Raw genomic sequence first — 22,077 nt, forward strand, 5'->3', positions numbered from 1 at the left:
TAACTTTAAAATGATAGATAAATAAAAAAAATACTTTATATATAAAAATAAAAAAGAAGTATTAATTTTTCACCTCTGAAGAAAATATCTTCACCAGATAAACCTCTAAAATACATATTTTTTCTTTAATTTATACATATTTTTTAATACAGATATTATTTACCGAGAAGTGGTAATAATTTAAATTTCCCTTAAATAAATCCTTAGCACATTTTCGGAGGCAAAGAGAGTGCGGGGTCCACGCAGGTAAAATGTCTCTACTTCACATATATAAAATTTCTATTCTTCTGTAACAGTTCTTCTTTCTACTCATTTTCATTCTTTCAAACAATTCTTCCATTCTTCATTTCTCTCCTTTCTCTTGCTTTCCCTCTCTTCTTTCCTCCAAAACCTTCCATCTTAACCTCTCTCTACCTTCCGTTTTTCGAGTTCTCATCACTATTGCTTCCACCAAATTCTTTGCTTATTTCTCAATATATTACCAGTTTTTTGTTTTGTTTTTGTTTTTTTTTTTTGTTTCAGGAATTAAAAAACTCTATATGCTTCGGAATTCAGATTCATTTCTAGGTCATTCTTGAATTTGCTTTCACGTTAAGGTGTGTATATATTTTTTTTGAATTATTATTTTTTATTTCGAATTTTTGGCACTTGTTTTGATTTTGCGATGAAGTTGATAATGGCAGTTTGTGATGAATATTGGTGTGGCATGGAAGATATTGATGGTTTGTGTTGGAAACTGATGATTTGGTGAATTGTTTATCTGATTTTTATGGATCAGTTGTTGATTATGTTTTATGCTTTCATTTTTGATCCATTGATTCACTGTTTTGAAGTTTTGTCTATCTGTTATGTTATGAGAGTTTTTCATTTTATAGGTTCCAATTCTAAATATTGGATTATGGATATTTTTTTGTTGAAGTTTTTTTGTTGTTGATGAAGGTTGGGTTGGGTTCTCAATACTGTGTTATCAGTTTTTGGTTTTATTTATTGAATTTGTTGTTGTTTTGTTGCTTTGAGAAAATGTGCATCTAAAATCAGTTCTTTTCACTTGGTTTTGTTTTAAAAAAAAATTTGAACTGATTTTATATCTGAAATTTTTGCTGAATTTGAGTTATATATTGTCTTGTGTTTTAATTTCTTAGTGGTTTATGAATCTAGGTTTGATTAGTTGTTTGTACTTTTGGGCTGACTGTTTTGATTTGATCTTGTGTATCTGTTGGTGAATTTTATTTGATTGTTAATATGGCCAACGAATCACCCTAGTTTGTAACTTTATTCTATCTTTTTTAATCTTTTGATGGAAACCGATTTATTTTTTCCTTGATTTTTGTTTAAATCGATTTAGTATTAACTTGTTTTGTGTCTTTCACATGTTTATTGCTTCGGTACCGAGAAAAAAGGAAAGCCGTTTTTCTGTTTTTGATGCAGTTCGTTATTATGTTTATCTTTTTCGGATAGGGCGAGAAATGCAAGACCTTCTTACTATACTGAGAAAGACACCGAGAAAAAAGGAAAGCCGTTTTTCTGTTTTAGCTGCAGTTCTTAATCATATTTATTTTTTCGGATAGGGTGATAAAAGAAGACCTTCTTATTATACCAAAAGATGCGCATCTATATGCGTTAATGTTATGTATATGTTAAGTATTTAGCATATATAATGATTTCGATAATCTGTCTTTAAGGCGTAACTCAAGTGATTGAGTCGTGACAACCGAAGGAGTTGGAGTAGGAGGTCTAGAGTTCAAATGCTAGCTATTACTAACATAACATACTAACATTTGTCTATAAAAATAGAATTCTACAATACTTTTGTACTCCATCAAACTGTTACGGTCTTAAAGCAATTGATTCATTATCTTATTATATTTATAGATGAGTTTATGTTCGACATTGCGTGCTATTGTGATTTGTGTTTCCTTCTCCGTATTTCATGCTCAACGGTTTTTTTTATTTATGCAAATATTTTAATTTGAATATTACTTTAGTCAGAAAAGAAAGGAAATTAAACAGCGATAACTCGCCTTTCTCTTTCTCTGTATCACTACGCGTGCCTCGCGCGTGTAGTTAGTCGTATGTGGCAATTGGAATATCGTCATATTGGCAAAGAAAGTTATTAAAGATTACTTCTATAAAAGAAAGAGAATTTCAAAACTCATTCAATACTAATATACTTTTTCTTGTGGCAGAATAACTGCAAAATCAGGCTTTTTTCTAAAAGGTTTCTGGATCAGCGTTGGATCGGATGTGTAGTATGTGCCTTTATTGCGGTGCAAACTTGACGGAATCAAATGCTGACAATAAGACACATGGAAATCAAATTAGTTTAAAGTTGAATGGGAAAGTTCCCTTAAAACATTGTAAATCTTGTGGAGGGAAGCTAGAGCGAGAAAGTGTGAAATGGCATAGTACGAATCCATTTGCGACACCGTATATCAGTCCAACTGCATCGCTGTCAAGTACTGACAGCTGTGTGTCCACTTCCAGTAAGCTACTACAATCCCTCCGTCTTTCAATTTTATTATGCTGACGACGTTAGTCTTATATTATAAGTTTGCCTTTATGTAACCCACTCTCTCTCCCTCTCTACTATGTGATCTTTCAGGCGAATTTTCAGTTGACGTGAACTCATTTGACAGGTATTTTTGTCCAATCGAGGTGTGATTGTGAATATAATGCTTAAGTTAGCCATGCTCAAATGCTTATTTTTTGTTTTATTTGATTAGGAATAGCCGAGAAGATATTATAGTCGAAGGTGTTATGGAAAATCTTGATCTTAAGTTCAACCTGAAATCACTGAATATGATGCAAAGCGATACTCCAAGACTTGGGATACAGAAGGAGATCGATGACTATACTATGAAAGACGTGGAGATAACAGAAGGAGATAGCTTTCAAGACGCTAAAACCGAAGAAAATGAATATTCTTTTCCCGATAATATGGATAACCAAACTTGGGAACCGCCTGAGCCAGAAAACCCGCAAGATGAAATGGACAATAGTGTGGCTTGTAATGACGACGATGAAGAACAGAGCATCGAGATTGCAAATTCTATGAGTAGTTCTAAGGATGAATTATGCGGGGGCTATAGGTTTAGAGAGGAAAGACAAAGAGAATTGGTAAAAGTAATGAATGGGAAATTTAAGGCCCTTGTAGGCCAGCTTCTTAAATCTGTTGGAGTTTCCTCTTCCGATGAAGGTGGTAAGAGTTGGGTAGACATAGTGACACATTTGTCTTGGGAAGCCGCTGCGTTTTTGAAGCCTGATGGTATCGGAGGTAATGCAATGGATCCTGATGGGGTTGTTAAAGTGAAATGCATTGCAGCTGGTTCTCGCAGCCAAAGGTAAAATAGTTCCTTCAATAAGAGTCTACTCTCCGGTGCTTAACTTTTTTTGTATGAGCTTATACTAACCAGAGGACACACAATAGTTTTCATTTAATTACATTGTTTTTTTATAGTAATTTGTTACTGGTTTTCCAAAATCATCATATTTATTATGTGATTATCACCGTGTTTTCTTCTCCTAGCTATCTAAGAAAACTTTCCTTCCAAAATCTAGGTTTATCTTTCATGTTTTAACAACAGGCTTCCCTGGTTTTACTTGGTATTCTTAACATACTTCTCTGTGAACTCAGGGTGCTGTAGCCCCATAGCATAGTTGATTTTGATGAATCTTCTATAAAAATCCTGATGCCATCCTAGTTTCACTATTAGGGCAATAGCAGCCACTGTTCTAGTTTTTGATAGCAGATGAAGTGGTATTAGCAGAATAAAGAGAATTTTAGGGCTTTGCAAAACATGACCTATTTTTAAAATAGAAAAACTGAAGTCAGATAGTATTACTCTTGTATATACCGTAATACGCGAACATTTCAATATGTAACCGATGCTTGGCCTCCATTCCCTTTTATTTATTTGTAGCATGCCTTTTGTACATATAATTGGCGTAATTCAAACTCTACGCGGCTTCATCTATTTGTCTGCAATGCTATTTGCTATTTTACAAGGCAGACTTTTGGTGTCCCGCTATTAATAACACCGTATAAACATTTCATTGGAAACTGAGTATAAATATTTGGAATGCAATTTATGTCTCGAAGGCAAATCTGAAAGAAAATATTTTGTATCAGTCAACTATTCAAAGGTTCGGTCTTCAAGAAACATGCTGCTCACAAGCATATGCCAACTAAGTACACAAATCCAAGGTTGCTACTGATTAGGGGCATGCTTGGCCATGCTATGAATGAGCTGTCCTCATTTAGCTCCATGGCTCAGGTAATTTAATTAGATTGGATACTGCATTGTTAACATATTATTCTCTTGCTGACTATATGCTTTCTAACAGGAGAAAGGCTATCTGAAATCTAAAATGGATCTTATAAAAAAATGCCATCCCAATGTTATATTAGTGGAGAAAACTGTTTCTCGTGATATACAAGAGGCAATTCTGGATAAGGGGATGACACTAGTACTTGATATGAAGCTTCATCGACTGGAAAGAGTTGCACGCTGCACTGGTTCACCAATTCTTTCATGTGATGAATTGGACAGCCAAAAACTAAGAAAGTGTGATTCTATTTATTTTGAGAGATTTGTGGAGGAACATGATGCTAACGGTGAAGGAGGAAAGAGGCCCACCAAGACCTTGATGTTCATTGAAGGATGTCCTACACGTTTGGGCTGTACGGTACGTCTTTACTTGTTTCTTGGAACCTCCATTTTCTTATTTTATCCTAACTCAATCAACCAAACTAATGAGATGACTTCTTAATCTTCTGTGACACTGCAAATTTGTATTGTTTTCATTGGCGTAATTTGAAAATATACATTTATGTATACTTGAAAAAAACTGTCTTTTTGGCTTAGTAGTCCAAAGGCTTTATCATTGTTGAAATTAGAATGCATTTAAGCACCAATGTCGATATGAACACGTTATATTATGACACTTACACATCTATATGATAGTAAATTATGAACTTTCATTGTTATACATATATATATTGATGGAAGTTTTACTTTGTAAGCAAATAGACTGATTGCATATGGTTTTTATATGCTATGTAGCATGTTTGAGTTGAGATGATCTCGTTTTTCAATGAATAAATGCTTTAAACTGAGTATTGGCACTGATTTTGGTACATGGAAATTTTCAACAATTTTAACTTCAAGACATTTTTTCTCTATCCTGTGCTTCTGTCAGTGATGTCAATTGATTTTTGTCACCATTATCTTTCGTCATATGAATATGAAATTATAGTTGGCCGTTTTATAGAGAATGATTATTTATCGTCAGTTTTGGATGCTATTAACACTTCATTTCCTGGAATTGCAGATTTTGTTGAAAGGAACACACAGTGATGAGCTAAAGAGAGTCAAATGTGTTATGCGGTGTGCAGTTATCATGGCATATAACTTAATCCTCGAAACCTCCTTTCTTGTTGATCAGAAAGCAATGTTCTCCACCTTTCCTCCGGTCACTGTGGCAGATATTTTGCCAATCAATCAAGAATCCAGCGATTCATCGTCTATTAATTCAAGTGTTCCGGTGACTCTTGAGCATTCAGATGAAAATGGAGTAGTTAGTACTGATATTCCCATATACAATGGATTTCATGAAAAAAGCACCGATGGTTTAACTGTAGAATCTGAAGAATTATCCCCATTTTCTTATGAACCATATAATCCAGCTGTCTTTACTGGATTCTCAGCGATTTCATCTTCTCTGAAGAAGGTAATGGGGGATAGTTTTCCCTTTGCATCTGCTGCTTCTTACCAGTCTTTATCAGCATACCTTCGCTTCAATGGAAGGAAACCCGATGGCCAGGTTAACACTTCTATTTCTATTGAAGAGTTTCCTGAGGCAGATGAAAATACCAGGATTGAAGAAAGTAATGATTCCAACGAAGTAAATTTACTTAACGATGGAGAATCCCCGTCCTCACCTCTGCAATTAGATTCCAATGGTGATATAAGTAAATTTGATAGTGATAGAAAAGAACTCCAAAATAAAGATGATATCAATGCAGTGTTGGATTCTCAGAGTATTTTGGTCTTGATGTCTAGCCGTAATGCCTCAAAAGGAACTGTATGCCAGCAAAGTCATTTTTCCCATATTATGTTCTACAAGAATTTTGACATCCCACTTGGAAAGTTTTTGCAGGATAACCTACTCAATCAGGTTTTCACTGCCTTCTTTCCCCCCTCACTGTTTTGCTTTCATCTAGATGACTAATATGGTAATTGTTGAGATATTGTAAACAGGATTAGTATCCGTCAGGATATTGAGTGATTATGTCTTGATTATATTTATTTGGATTTCTTTTTATAGTTGATTCTTTCCCTAATTCCTGGGATTGATTATGAGACTCGTGTATATATATGTACTATTTGAGTTGGCAAGCATGACAGTATTGTTTCAAGTGCAATATAATTTGATAAAAAGTATCTTTTTGTGTGAATTTATGTATATTTTTTCTTCAGAAGGATATTGAACTTCGTTAATGTTCTAACTGATTGTTTTCGTTAATATGCAGACAAGACTGTGTAACACCTGTCAAGAATTGCCAGATGCGCACCTTTATTATTATGCACATCACAATAAACAGCTCACTATACAAGTGAAACAATTGGCAACAGGAGATATTTTACCTGGGGAGGAAGAGAGGAAAATTTGGATGTGGAGCCGCTGTGGAAAATGCAAGTCTTGCTCTACAAAGAGAGTGTTGATATCCACCACTGCCTGCAATTTATCATTTGGAAAATTTTTGGACCTTAGCCTTTCGCATTATTCATCTAGCAGCAAATTGAGCTGTGGCCATTCTCTTGATAGGGATTTTCTCCACTTCTTTGGGTATTATCATCTACATCTGACTTTTTTTAGTAAAATCTGCTATATAGTTATTTCATGCGTACGCCGTTTGACATGTTCGTCTTAATATTTGACATTAAGAGAAATGGTTTTACATTTTAATTTCTGTTGAAATATTTCCTTGATTAACTTTCCTTTATCTTCTGCATATATTTTGGATTGAAAATTAATATTTGATATTGATATAAATAGAAAAGGCTGAGAAATAATGTCTCAAGCAATTCTTCTCCTTTTTCAAGTTGGTATAAGAGCTTGGTTCCGATCCGGTAACCTGGGCCGGCCTAACTATTAAATTTTAATAACAAACAAATTGTTTGTTAGTATGCCTACCATGACTTCTAAACTGTAATTATTCCAACTTTCAGATTCAGGTTTTACTGCATTTCACAATATTTGCTTTTATGTTTGCGGGATGTACGTGTTCTCATTTTGCATTGTTGGCTTAATTAAGGAGGGTTTGGCAGTATGCTAACAATGTATGTTTATGTTTCAACTGATAATAGTATGTCTTATTGTATCTTTTCTTATCATTCAGACTAGGTGGCATGGTTGCAATGTTCAGATATTCTTCAGTTGCTACTTATACCGTGTCTATGCCTCCTCAAAAGCTAGAATTTGGTGGTGCTATAAAACAAGAGTGGCTTATGGAAGAGACCGATAAAGTATGTTTTCTATTCGGACATTTTCATGTAGATATTTCTAGATCTGTACAGGCTGATATATACACATAATTATTTTCCTAACTCATGCAGTCCCTACATAAAAATCACATTTTCTTTTCTATGTTTGAAGGTGCACAAGAAAGGCACAACACTGTTCACAGAAATTGCAAACTGTTTGAAGACAGTAAAATTTGATGGATCAAATCCTAACCAAGGATCAAAAAGAGAGTTCTCCGAGGTTGAGAAGATGTTAAAGAGCGAACTAGAAGAATTTGAGGTTAGGTTTCTGTTAGTACTCGATTTTGATATTTTTTGTGAATCAACTTTCACCCCAAACTTGATTCTCCTCAAATTTGCAATCCCTAAATTAACAGTACTATGCATTGAATGAAAGTTACATAAAATCTGTGATAGAGGTGGTACTGTATATGTTTAAAATTTGATAGAAGCTTCATTTCCAATCAAAATTTAATTTATAGTGTATATATAATGAAAAGATTTAATTTGTTGCAACATGCAAGAGATACATTCGATAATTTTCATTTCTATTGGTTTCTGGTTTGTCCTCCCAATATAAACTTGCAACTAATATGAATACTATGGCGCCTTCCTCTTAACTGTTTTATATCACCAGGTTTACATCAAGAATGTGGTTGCTAAGAAAGTTGATCCAGATCGGGCTGCCTTCAATCTTCTCAGTCTTAACCGATTGATGTGGGATCTTCTTATGGAATCCGTTGTGTGGGGTCAACGCTTGAAATCATTACGCTCTCCTGAGAAAGTTGTGCAACAGCATAGCTATTCAAAGGTGGAAGGTATTGCTGGTAGAGAAGTTGCATCTATAGGTAATTTTAGGGAAGACGGCAATGTGAATGGGGATACCCATGTAAAATTTATGTCTGAAACATCTGTGAAAGTAAATGAAATCTCAATAAAGGAAATCCCTATCAGTGGATCTCCTCTAGAGTGCAATGAACAGGGTGACCCATCTAAAACTTTTGATATCCCACAGAATGTGAAAATACAAACTGTTGATGGTTCGGGATCCAAGAGATATTCTGACCCAAAGTTGGAATCGAGTTCAAATTTTTTCACTCAGTTTCCTTCAGCAAATGGCCATCTTCAAGTACATCAAAACTTTCCAGTTGCTATAAATATTCAGCCTAGTCGTCCAATCGCTGACTCAAAGGTATTAAACCAGACTGCTTCTCTGCATTCACCTGTTTCCATATTGCAAGATTCGGATGATTGGTTCTGGAAGCCATTTTCTGATATTCGGCAGATAGGCATAAGGGAGTTTCAGAAAAGTTTCTTTCCAAAATTTGAATATCTTTGCAGCTCTATTTCAGAACACGTGCCCACAGCCAATCAATTCACCACTGAGGAAGGACCAAGGTTGCACATTCCTCTCAAGACAGATAATCATGTCGTGTCAGACTTTGAGGGTGAACCCTCAAGCATAATTGCTTGTGCACTGTCCTTGTTGAAAGACTCATCTGAGGTGACAGAAATTGATGGTGAGGTTAAAGAAAGTGGGATAACTTCAAAATCTACAGATTCTTTGCCCGACTCTCCAGATTCAGATTCTGTGCTTTCTACTGGAAGCATGTCTTCAGAAGAGTCACGATCATTTCGTGCTACAGCAAACCATAGCAAAGAAGTTCATCTGGGTTATGCAAAATCACTAGGGAGGGAAAAATATTCTGTGGTTTGTCATTATTATAAGCAGTTCCGTGCACTTAGAAATTGTTGTTGCCCATCTGAGATTGATTATATTGTTTCTTTAAGCCGCTGTATGAATTGGGATGCCAAAGGTGGAAAAAGCAAGTCTTTTTTCGCAAAAACACTTGATGAGAGGTTCATCATAAAGGAAATCAAGAAGACGGAACTTGAAGCATTTTTGGGATTCTCTTCTCTATATTTCAAACACATGAGAGAGTCATTTGAGTCTGGGAGCCAAACATGTCTAGCAAAAATCTTGGGGATATATCAGGTTGGTGCTTTGTTTTATACATTTCTTTTTCTCTCATTTGCCAAATTTTTTCTCCTTTTTGAATACTCCAATATCTATGTAGGTTACTAGAAGACACATTAAAAGTGGAAAAGAGGTTAAACATGACCTCATGGTGATGGAAAATCTTACCTACAATCGAAATATTGTACGCCAATATGATCTTAAAGGTGCTCTTTTTGAGCGGTATACTTTTGATGCTGCTGGTGCTGAGGATGTTCTTTTGGATCAGAACTTTGTGGAAGACATGAACTCTTCCCCATTATATGTCAGTCATAAAGCAAAGCGAGTTCTTCAGCGTGCTATTTGGAATGACACATCTTTTCTCAATGTAAGTCTATGTTAAAGTATTTTGAGCCTAACTTTTGTCATTGAAATCTGCTATTTAATTTGTTTTTCATCAAATATATTTTCATGTCTCCTAATAGTTTCATTTTCATTATTTTCTCGAATATGCAGTCAATCAATGTGATGGATTACTCCTTACTTGTGGGAGTTGATTCTCAGAAGCGCGAGCTTGTTTGCGGAATCATTGATTATCTCAGGCAGTATACCTGGGACAAGCATCTTGAGACATGGATGAAGTCTTCACTTGTAGTGCCCAAGAACCACATGCCAACTGTTATCTCTCCAAAAGAATACAAGAAGCGGTTTAGAAAGTTTATGTCTACATATTTTTTTAGTGTACCAGATCACTGGTGCTCTCAAAAGTCCCCTATTCCTTGCAAACTTTGTTGCTCAGGAAAAGATAACCCTTCCCAAATGGTTTCTCTTCCTAAATCTTTTTAATTTTTTTATCAAATGAATTATACAAATTGGGAATTTTTGCAAATAAGCAACTATTTTAGCACTGCATATAGACGGCCGATATTGTTTTAAAACCTAGCCCTTGGTATTCTGCAATTTTTATAGAATTTCCAGGGATGTTGTCATTTACTGGTTCATCCTGTACAACATGAGATGAGTTATTTTATTTTTTTGTTTGTAAATCCAAAGGAAGAATGTAAAGGGAATGTACATTTGATAGAGTCAAAGTACATTTGATAGAGTTAGAATATATTTGATAGAGTTAAAGTTCATTTGATAGAGTTAGAGTATATTTGATGAGGTTAAAGTAGATGCTTTAAGTTGGTTCCTCCTACTCTTGTCTCCTTGTTATTGCTATTCCTTCAAAGGATGGTGTCATATATCTCCTGCCGAATGGAATGACTTCTGCCATTTTTACTGCTTAAAGTCTAAAAGATTTTAAAAGAAAAAAAAAAGGTTCAAGAGTTGGAATTTTTATGAAAAACTGATTGATTGGATCAAGTAAAAGGAAGGAGAGACTAACCAATTGAGGATGTATCAAATCAGAGGATTATTTTTTAGAGTGACTTGTTTCACTTGTTGAGTCACACGCTTTCATATTTTGATCTTCCTAATTTATAGCAACATGTAGTGATTGAGATGTAACTGAAAATGTTTTATTAAGAAAAAAATTTCTATGAGTGTATCTTGTATAGTTAGAGAGAGTGTTGGCGTAGTACCTATAGTAAAGAAGATGGTGAAAAATAGATTTAGATGGTTTGATTGTGTAGAAAGAAAACGTGTAGATTATGGGATAAGGGGAGTAGATTAGATGGAAAGAAATCAAATAATTAGAAGGAGAGAAATATTTAGAAAGACCATAAGAGAAATTATCAAGAAAGATCTTGAGATTAATGATTTGGATAGAAGTATGTTTCTGGATAGAAGATTATGGCTTAAGTTGATCCATGTAGTTGATTTTATTTAGTGGGTTAAAGCTTAATTGTTGTTGTTGCTGTGGTGTAGTGAATCTTTTTGTGATTGGAATCTTAAATTTGGGTGCAAAACTAGATGAGAAAAGAGGTTTATTTCAATCTTTATAATATTAATCTAAACTTGTTAAAGGATTTATTAAGCATTGACCTAAAAATGTTCTCTTGATTCTTGAATATACTCTGTTTAAGTCACATAAATGAATTTGAAAATTTTATTGGATGCACATGACAAGTGAGTTTTAACGCCATTTTTAATAATGCCAGTACAACTGAAAATAGATCCTCCCATATCACAACTAGTGATGTAATGCACAAACAACGGGACAGACCCCTTCTTTGTCACAATAGGATGGGAGCACTGGATGGAACTTTGAGTTATTGGAGTAAAAATTGTAGCCAAACCACTTCTGCAGTTGTGTTGGACAAGCTCTTATACTCAACTTCAGTACTGAATCTTGCCATAAGAGTTTGTCTCTTGGACCACCAAGAGACTAGATTAGGACCAAGATAAATGCAAGACCCTAAAGTTGACTTTTTGTCATTAGGATTAACACCCCAGTCAGCATTAGAGAAGGTAGTGATAACTAGGGGTTTGGTCAATGGTGCAAGATTTAAGAGCAGACCATGGTAAAGAGTGCATCTGAAATACTTCATAATTTACATTTTTAGAGATGTAAATTTTTCCATCATTAGCTACACCATTTATGATTTGAAGGATAACCAATAAAAAGGCATTCCTTGGAGTGAAAGGAAAATTTGTGAGGATTATAAGGTCTCAAATGTGGGTAGCAAGCATATACAAAGATTTGGAGAAACTTATAATTAAGTGGAGTTTTGTATAGGACAAATTAGGGTGAATTCATGAATAGAGTAGTAGTGGGCATTCTATTGATCAAGTAGGTAGCGCTGATAAAATCATGATCCTAAAATTCTAATGGTAAATAAGCTCGAGCAAGTAGTGTACGACCAATTTCTGCAACATGCCTTTGCTTTCTTTCAACCGACCCATTATGATTATATGTGTGGGAAGTTTAGTCTATGGACTATACCATTGTGAGTGAAGAAGGATGCTAGGGATTGAAAATGCCCACCTCCATCAGTTAGAGCAACTTTAATCTTGGTACTAAACTGAGTTCCAAACAAGTGTAGGAAAGTAAGTGAGAGTGACATAAACTTTATATTTCAGCTTAAGACGAAAAGTCCATGTATATTTTATAAAAGCACCAACACATGTAAATGCATATTCTCGCTAGTGGACGGTAGAATTGATTCACTTGGATTAGTCGGTCGCAAGGCTGGATACCAAATTTTAAAAAATAAAATAAAAATAAATCAAAGAGAGCAATATAAGGTGCAGTAGATGGAGATGAATGCAATCTATAAGTCTTGCCTAAACAACAAGCAGTGTAGACAACAAGTTTAGATTGCATGGGAACAAGAATATTACATTGATGTCACTCATGTCAGACAACTTTGAGTGCTTCACTATTGTGAAAAACCCTTCTCACAACATATAGAAAAGGGTATCATCAAGGTTTACCAACCATTATGAGATAGAGTATAATTGTAAGTACATTGTTTTCCACCACGGACGTGTGACCGTTGTTAAAAATTAGGTAGTGTGTTACCTATCACAAGGGTTGTAGTAAACAACTGTTGTGCAATATATAAAGGTCACGAGTTCGATTCTCAGCAATTGTATGGTATATAATATTTGGGGCGCTACCTATCACCATGATCTTCTTAAACAACTATGGTGCAATATTTTATTTTTTTCCATATATACCCCTTATTTTTTTATCAGTATTTTATGCATATATTACAAACTTAAATATTTTTTACATCAAATCCAAAAATATTATTTACACCAATCTAAAAAAAATATAGCAAACATATATTTACAAAACAATTTCCATTCATCCTCTCATCACCATATCATAAGTTTTGTAAAACTATAAAAACAACCCAAAACCAGTGGATGCAAAAAATATATTATTACACAAAATCATGTTTGAACAACCTTGTCAAATAGCGCATTGAAGTAAAATGGCCAACATATACGAGTGTCTTTTAAGTCATCGAGGGAGAATGGTGTAGTATCATTAAACGTCTACAAAAAAAGTGAGGAAAATTGAATATCACATGATTTTAAATATAATAGCAGACTTAAACATTAATATGTTACTGTAAATATTTCATGACATAATATATACTTGATTACAAGAATCAACAATGTCGGCATAGACAATGTTTAACATGTGTTTCATGACATAATATCCACACTCGTATCTCTTTTTTTATTTCTTCGTCTACAAATTTAAACATTTCTTCAATATATAACTACACATACATGTAACTATATATATAATTGAATGTCACAAGTCATTCACTTACTGAAGGCGTACAAAATGCGAGTTATTTTCTAGAATTGTTCATAATATAGTGTCACTCCACAATCCCGTATATTGAAAATGATTTAAAAATTATACACGATAAAATTATTACAAAATCAAATAAAATATTACCAAAAGTATTATAAACATAAACTTAACTAGAAATAATTTGTTTCATCTTAGGTTCAAGTGAATGGTGTAAGGAACATAATGTAGTTACCATATTTATATAAAGAGATATGATGATCAATTGAAAATGGTTTATGAATGAACACGAGCATATATAATTAGTATTTGGTAAGACATGAAAACTAACTATAATAGAGAGACCACAATTTTAAAATTACTTACTCATGGATAAAGAGTGCTAAGTAACAGTCTTTTCCCTCACTTATATAAGATGATATATATGTTTCAATTGTTTTCGGAGTATTATTTGTAAACCGAATACTAAATAGATCCAAGAATCCATAGATAAGTATGTATTAATAATTACTGAAAGTAATATCGAATCAATGAAAATTAAAATGAGTAATTACAATTGGATCAATAAGTATGTATTAGATATTATAGAAAGTAATATTGAATTGATGAAAATTAAAATTAATACCATAACGTCTTTCCATATACTCTCTTTCACATTCTTTGGTGTTTTTTTCCAAATAATTTATCAATATACGACATTAAACTCGATCAAAAATTTGTTACCCGAATTGAGTACTTATGTTAATTTAGCCATAATTGTGACACCTCTTTGTTTTTTTCTTCTATTTTTCGTCTATAGTTTGAGAATCATTTGTATAAGTTTTGTCACTGTTAGTCCTTGTTTTTGGGTTAGCAGAATTTTGCTAAAACATGGTGCTTGAAAGATGTTAAACAAGATGTCATAACATCTTAATTTCTTGTTACAACTGAGTGTGAGCTTACAGGAATAACCATATGTCCTGACTAATGTCGTGACATTCTGAACCAGAAGATCAACACAAGTTGTTTGGAATCTTGACATATTTGATTTGTTTTTTAAACTTATTCTATGATATTTCCTTTGGATATATCTCAGTTATTTACGCAGGTCAAGAATATTTAATATGGAACAAAGGAATCATATCTCCACCAGAATTAAAGTTTCCAAATTTAGAAGATTGAAACATATTTATTTTCAAGATTCAAAAAGATTTCTCTGCATATTTGTTGTAACTCTCAACTTGTGGATCAAGTAAAATGTTTCGAAGCCCATGGATTATTGAAGACTATTTAAAGAGATCCATAGACCTAATGTAATCAAGTCTTTCACAATTGTAAAATTAGGGGAAGGATAGAAAGCTTAGGTTCTGTGAGTCTCTTGTGTTTCAAGTGTCTCACGTATCTTTTGATATTGTGTGGCAGACTGTATATTGCTTGACTGTTTGTCAAGCTATTTGTTCTCACTCAAAAGCCTTTAGGTAATGAGTTAAGTTGTGTTCTCACTCTTAAGATTTTAAGCATTGAGATGAGTATAATTGTTCTTGGTTGAAGCTTTTAAGCAAAACTAAGTATTTTGTATTTGAAGTGTAATCTTCTAAATTCGTTTGTTTTTTATACAGTCACTGTGATTGGGGCTTTTTGATATCACTACGGTGATTTAGGAAGTGGGAAATCAACTTCCCAGGTCTAGATGTCACTTCTAGGCAGAAGTAGCGCTGGGTAGTGATTAGGCGAGAAGTTGTAAACTGAGACTGTTTATCTTTGAACTAATACTGTTGATAGTGAACTTCCTTCCTGGCTTGGTAGCCCCTAAATTAGGTGTTGTTTCACTAAACTAGATTAACAACCTTATTTGCTATTTATCATTCTGCAATCTTATTTAAGTATCAAATTCAGTCTGATGAATCTAGTCTGTTTCCAGATGTCGTAACATCTTTCTTGACATCGTGTAAAACAACTGTGTTACCTGTTGTCGCACGCTCGCGAAAAATGAACAGAGTCGCCACCAATATATTTATCCCAAAGAGGGAAAGGAATATCAGAAAACCTAAGATGAATGAGAACGAGGTCTTTCGACCAGAGATAGGGTACGGGAGTCGGTTACGCAAGGGGAAGGTACTAGCACCCCTCACGCCCATCGTACTCGACGGTATCCACCTATGTTTGTTGCTATCTAAAGGGTGCATAAATCTAGAGCTTAATTACTAAGGAAATGCATGCAAATGAAAGAAAAGAAACACGGGGAAAAAAAGGTTTATAAATAATTGTGCTCGCTTAGGCCCCGCGACCCAATGCCTACGTATCCTTTTCAGGAATCAGAGCGCCGTAGTTCGGCTCTTTAGTTTTTGTTTGTTTTTGTGTTTTTTAATTGAACAGTTGCATTCACACTCCGCTGCTCGACCTCTGGAGTCTTAAGCTGGGAATGGAGCGGAAATAACGTGCTCTTAAGCGCCTCGGAGGCAAAAGAAAAAAGAAGAATATGGTTTGTGTCTTTTAATGGGAATGTCCCTTTTTATGGAGTTTTGATCATTGTTAGATGTTTTAGATGAATTGTTGGTATATTTTAGGGGAATCAGTCAAGCATTTGTTAAGTGTTTTAAAGTTGAAAGGAAAAGAAACTAGCCTAAGTGAAAACTAGCCTAATATGAAATGGGATTTCTACCTAATGTTATCATGGTTTCTACCTAAAGGTTAGGAATAAAAGAAACATGAAGATTAAAGTCACAATTAGAAGTCAATAGGTAAGTAACACAATGGTGCAAAAATTGGTATACAAGCTCATAGTAACAAGTCAAAAATGTAGTACAAAATGAACCAAAAATACTACTATTTTTTATATTGATTTTTATGAGAGAAATCGGATTACAAATCAAGTAAAAGACTAAAACAAAATAGCCTAAAACTAATATTTTTTTATGATTATTTTTATATGACAAAAAATTGTATTAAAGGTCTAAAATGGATATAAAAAGATTAACATTTTTATTGCCTAAAAACTAATGGAAAAAGGCTAAGTAAAAAAACTAACTTTCAATAAAATGGAATCCGGGGGTGTAAATTGAAAATATGGGTGTGAAGAGTAACCGGGCGCTGGGCCCATAACTGTTGGCCCAGCAGATAGATTCCTTGTGGGGCTTCAGGGGGTGCAGGCCGAAGCAAGGGGTGCGGTTAGCAAGGGCTTAAGGCCCATAGCGCTTGTTTTTGTTCAGAATTCGTTTTTGCAAAAAAAAGAAGGGAAGAACGGGCCTTGGGGGTGCAGTAGCAGTTTCAGCCCAATGTTTATTGAGTATATCCATTTTCAGATTTAAAATAATACTAATAAAAACAATTAAATGAATAATAATAAATAAACAAAAAAATGGAATAATTGAGATTTGGGATTAGGGTAACGTTACTGGTGACGATTGGGATTCTGAAGAACTTCCCCTCTTCCTTCAACGATCGGCGGTGGTGTCTCAAACTTTCTCCGGCGAACTCGTCCTCCCCGATCGCTCGTTCCGCCTCACTCAGTCGACCTCTGCTTTCACTTTCTCCGTCTCCTTCTCACGCTTTCGAATTCGTCCGGCGCTCGTGACTCACTGTGGAACGGTTACAGGTTGTGTGGAGGTCGATGCGACGTCGAAGTTGTTGATTACAATAGTGATAGAACGCGATTGCAGAAATCTTCTCTTGATGACGAAAGTGATTTCTTTTGGAGATCGGATGATTGAAGATGATTATAGCGAAGCACCGCGATTGGAGTGATGACGATAATTGAAGTTCGTTTTCAATTCTTGGTGAGTTCCGATACTTTTAAATTCCCTTTTTGTTTTCTGTTCGGATAACTCCCCCATTCTTCTCTTCTGATTCTTTTCCTTTTTGTTGTTGATGACGAATGAATGTGATTATGGATGGGGATCAGAGTGAAAGGTGATGAATTGTGAAGATGATGAAGTGGTTGCAGATTGAAGGTGTGGCGATGATTGAAGAAGGTGTGGTTTGAGAGAAGTCCGTGAAGATGATGATGACGTTGATTGTTTGTTGTTGAAGATGAATTTGCAGACGAAGATGAAGAACAGTGATGAAGAATGAGAGTGAGAATGGATAACTGAAGGTTGAATGTGAGAGAATTTACAGAGATGATGGATGAAGGACAAAGATTGGATGAAGATTATGAAGAACTCAGAAGTGGCGGAGATGAAGGTGAAGTGAAGAATGGTTGAGAGATCAAAAAATGGTGGAGCCTCAAATGTGAATGATGCTGATGATATATAGAGGTGAGTTCTCTCTGATTTTTCTGTTGGTTTTGTTAGGATGCTGTTAGGTTGGTTACAATTAGTAAAAGTCAGTTATGATTCTGTTAGTAGAAGTTAGGGAATTAGTGATTCTGTTATGGTTGTTTGCTGAGCTGGCTGATTCGGTTATTTCTGTTAGATAGATTGTTAAGTTTGTTCAAAAGTTAGTTAGGAGAGTTATATGGTTATAAGCTGGGGCTGAACATGGAGAAACTATGGTTCCAGGATTGTTGTGGTTTATTTGTGTAAGGGATTAGTTTGCTGAATGGTTTAGAGCTGATTGTTATTTGTTATGCTTGAAATGAACATGTGCAGGGGTTGTATGTGTGGCTGTAAATGTTAGGAATTATATGTTAGAATTGGATTTCTGTATGCTGAATTTTATGGTTGATTGGAAGTGATTTGAAAGTGAGTTTTGGTATGGACCTGTTTGTGGGGATGAACAAAATTGATGTTGCTGGTTTCTTTTATATGCAGGTTTACTATATGACCTGTGTTTTTGTGTATGCTGCAGGATTTCATAGTTTGGAGGTCAAGCAATGGTGCTCTTGGAGACTGATGGGTTATGAAAGAAAAACTGAGTTTAGCATGGACATGAAGATAATTTCAGCATGGAGATTTTCACATGAAACATTATGGAGAAATGGAAGCTTGAAGATCAACATTTGTCACTTAGGATGAAGCATGAGATTGGAAACAATAGGCTATTATTTATTTATGTATAGTTTACTGTGTAATGAACCTTTGGAGCATAATCTAATGGATTTTTTTGTAGTAGAATTTAAGCAATTGACCTTTCCGATGTCGACTTTTGAACACTGAGTGAATTGTTTTCAAATCATTGCTTGGATCCAAATGACAAGTTCCAAATATTTAAATTAATCCTCTTTTCCCAATTGAATCTCTTTACTTCTAGATTAATATCTTGCATAGAATTCCATGACCATGGTGTGAGTCTTTTAAAGTCTTTGTTTAGAGCAGCTCGATCTCAATGATCTAATCCATATCACTTTGCTACATATTCACCAAGTCCCACGACATATCTTATAATCCAAGCATTGCATCAAACAGTTGTGTCTAAACTCCGCAAGAAAGATTCTCTTGATTACTAAATAAATATGGAACTAATCCTGATCCCACTGATGCCTTTAACTCATCACTACTGATTTAACGAACCAATAACACTCTTAACGAATGAATGCATGACATGTAAGATGACCTAATGAAGGTATGTATAGAATGCAAAGCTTAAGCCAGTTAGAAGTAAAATTAGATGGGAAAATTTTGGGGTGCAACACCTGTGTTATGCCTATATCAGAAATTTCAGTCGCTACTATATGAATAAGAGGTCATCTATTTTCAAAAACAACAATAAAATATTAATTCAATCTCTTAACCAAACAAATGTGACCATACACATTCAACAACAACAACTTAAATAAAAACATAACATTCAAGAACAACTAAAACCTAAAACCAAAAACATAAACAACAAACTCTTTTTATACAATCAGTCAATCTAGAACTTAATTCATAAGAGATTTTGATAAGTATCTAATATTTTATCAAACTATATAAATATTTCGTTTATCGACATGTGGACATTTTTTTTTATCCACATATACCCATGAATACAAATATGTCTAATACCCATTCAACAAATAACAACAACAGCATTAAGCATTAGGGATCCTAAGTAAGTAAACAAGTCTATATAGATTTTGGAACATCAAACCATCAAATTTGTTCACATATACTCCTTTTGTCCCAAATTATAAGACGCTTTGGAGAAAAAAATTCGTCCCAAATTATAAGTCACTTTACAATTCCAATGCAATAATAATACAATTTTTCCCAATATACCCTATATCATTTATTACTCTTTCTTTTTCATACTCTTCTAATTTCGCTTTTCAGTGTAATTATTGAAGGGAATTTTTCTAAAGTTATACATCATTTCACTTTTCCATAAAGTAATAATTGTATTTTTTAAATTCGTGTGATGTGACCAAAATGTCTTATAATTTGGGACGGAGATAGTAGATGCTAAGGTGTGAAACTCTTTTCATACAATTGGTCAACCAAGAACTTAATTCATAGGAGATAGTAGATGCTAAGGTGTGAAACTATATAAATATTTCGTTTATCGACATATGTACATATTTTTTTATGAACGTGTAAACCAAAGAGTTTAAGTACCGAAAACATGACGAATAAGTAAAAGAGCTAAATAAATATTGTGAGATTCTTCGTCCTCCTCCTAGACGGTTATTAAGATAAGAACGGTGAATTTGGTGTCGTCTTTCTCCTCAACGGTAGGTAAACCAAGAACAATGAAGTTGGTTGAACGACGAAGATGAAGATGACGTTGTTTGAAAAGGGTTTGTTTCGTTAATGAATGATGAAGATGCAGTTGATTGAAATTGGCGTTGTTTTATTTCTCAGCGTTGAATGTTAGGGTTGAAAGTGGTTTCCCTAATTGAAATGAAAAAAAAAATGGAAATTGATGAGACATTCTTGTAAATGAATAATGCATTCCACCACGGTCACGTAAAACAACTGTGGTGATATATGCTTTACTTAATGAAATTTTATAATAAAAAAAACGCCAATTTTTAAACATTTAAAATTTTTAAAATAAAATGAAAATATATCCCAACGGTTGTATTAAACATTCGTAGTGATATCATATTATTTTTTACTTAAAAATTAATCAAAACGAAAGGCGCAACTAAAATATTGGAGAAAAATATATCACAACGATTAAGTTAAACAATCATAGTGATATCACATTTATCTTTTATATAAAATAAATCAAAACGAAAGGCGCAACTAAAATATTAAAGAAGTAACAAATTTTTTGGCGCTGATATTCGAACCTATGAAAGATTAAGAATATCACAATAGTTGGTCTAACCAACCATGGTAATATGTTAACAATTTTTAATAAAAAATAAAAAGAGATGTTGGCGCCTAAGTCTAAAGATGTCACCACGGTCTTTCACATGACCATGGTAACGAGAACGTTGTTGTATAACTTTTTTTTAGTTGTGATTCATGGTTAGGGTGGCCCAATCTATTATGCCACATTGAATACAAAGAAACTCCTAAACTAGGAGAAGTTTTATTTTCAACATAATTCACATATATAGGTGAATTTTCGGTGATAATGTGAACATGAGATGAGGTTCTAGTGAATGTGTGAACATAAGGTGAGTTAAGTAAAGTAGATCTAGTTGTTTTAGGATGTAGATTATCAAAGGTATATAGGCTATCTTTTCCCAATGATCTTTGCAGTAGTACCTCAGATGTAGTATGAGTTTTAACAAGGAACAAATCTGGGTGGAATTCAAAATACACTTGATTATCATTAGCATACTGATTAACGTAGATAAGATTTTTGGTAATTTTGAGAACTAACAATAGGTTGTGAAAAGCTAGTGTTGTGTGTGGTTAGTGAAAATATGTATTTCCAACAGAGATGATAGACAAACCTTAGTTAGGATATCATTAAGAGCTTGATGACTGAGTTGTGTTGTTCCGTACCAGTGAAGTAAGCTTGAGGTTGATATGCAACATAGGGAGTAAGAAGAATATCAACAATTTGTTGAATTCGACATAGATATTGAGCAATTGTCTTGTCGGCTTTGTTTATACCCTTTAATTCCCAGCGCAATTTATGAGTCATAGCATTAATCTGTGTTTTCTAGAATTGATCTATGGTTGTCCAAACTTCATGTGCTTGTACGCATCTAACGACACGGGGAAGAACGAAATCAAATAGTGCGGTGAGAAACCACATAAACAATAGCGAATCTTCCCGTTGTCACACTATCTACGTTGGATTTTCTATTTTAGATGCACTATCTTCAATTGTGAGAAATCATGGTGGAATTGCAGGGTTTATGAGATGACAATGCAGTTTCTGATTCCTGATCATTCCTTTTACAAAAAATGGGACAACAAAATTTTTACAAAAATTGTGTTTGGATTGATTTTACGATTTACTTAAAATATAAAAAAAATACAATGAATATGAGACATGAAGATGTTAAACAAGCAATCAACTAACCATACTCAATTTATAAAATATGTTTAAATTGAGTCTTGTTAATCACTATACAG

At 34.0% G+C, this 22,077-nt stretch overlaps 1 protein-coding gene and 1 long non-coding RNA gene across 2 annotated transcripts; both read left to right on the top strand.

The window, feature by feature from the left end:
• Nucleotides 1–308: 308 nt before the first annotated feature.
• LOC131643677 (putative 1-phosphatidylinositol-3-phosphate 5-kinase FAB1D) lies at nt 309–11,129 on the top strand. Its single transcript, XM_058913970.1, has 13 exons — nt 309–596; nt 2,187–2,483; nt 2,603–2,636; nt 2,724–3,341; nt 4,130–4,274; nt 4,345–4,686; nt 5,332–6,177; nt 6,533–6,849; nt 7,403–7,529; nt 7,660–7,806; nt 8,164–9,522; nt 9,605–9,871; nt 10,000–11,129. Exons 2-13 carry the CDS (start codon nt 2,243–2,245, stop codon nt 10,327–10,329), a joined length of 4,773 nt encoding a protein of 1,590 aa, XP_058769953.1. The 5' UTR covers nt 309–596; nt 2,187–2,242; the 3' UTR covers nt 10,330–11,129.
• A 5,908-nt stretch (nt 11,130–17,037) lies between these two features.
• LOC131613297 (uncharacterized) lies at nt 17,038–19,171 on the top strand. Its single transcript, XR_009287597.1, has 3 exons — nt 17,038–17,454; nt 17,580–17,934; nt 18,467–19,171. It is a non-coding gene; the product is annotated as an uncharacterized LOC131613297 (long non-coding RNA).
• Nucleotides 19,172–22,077: the final 2,906 nt, after the last annotated feature.

Source organism: Vicia villosa, linkage group LG1 (assembly GCF_029867415.1).
Source record: "Vicia villosa cultivar HV-30 ecotype Madison, WI linkage group LG1, Vvil1.0, whole genome shotgun sequence".
Lineage (NCBI taxonomy): Eukaryota > Viridiplantae > Streptophyta > Magnoliopsida > Fabales > Fabaceae > Vicia > Vicia villosa.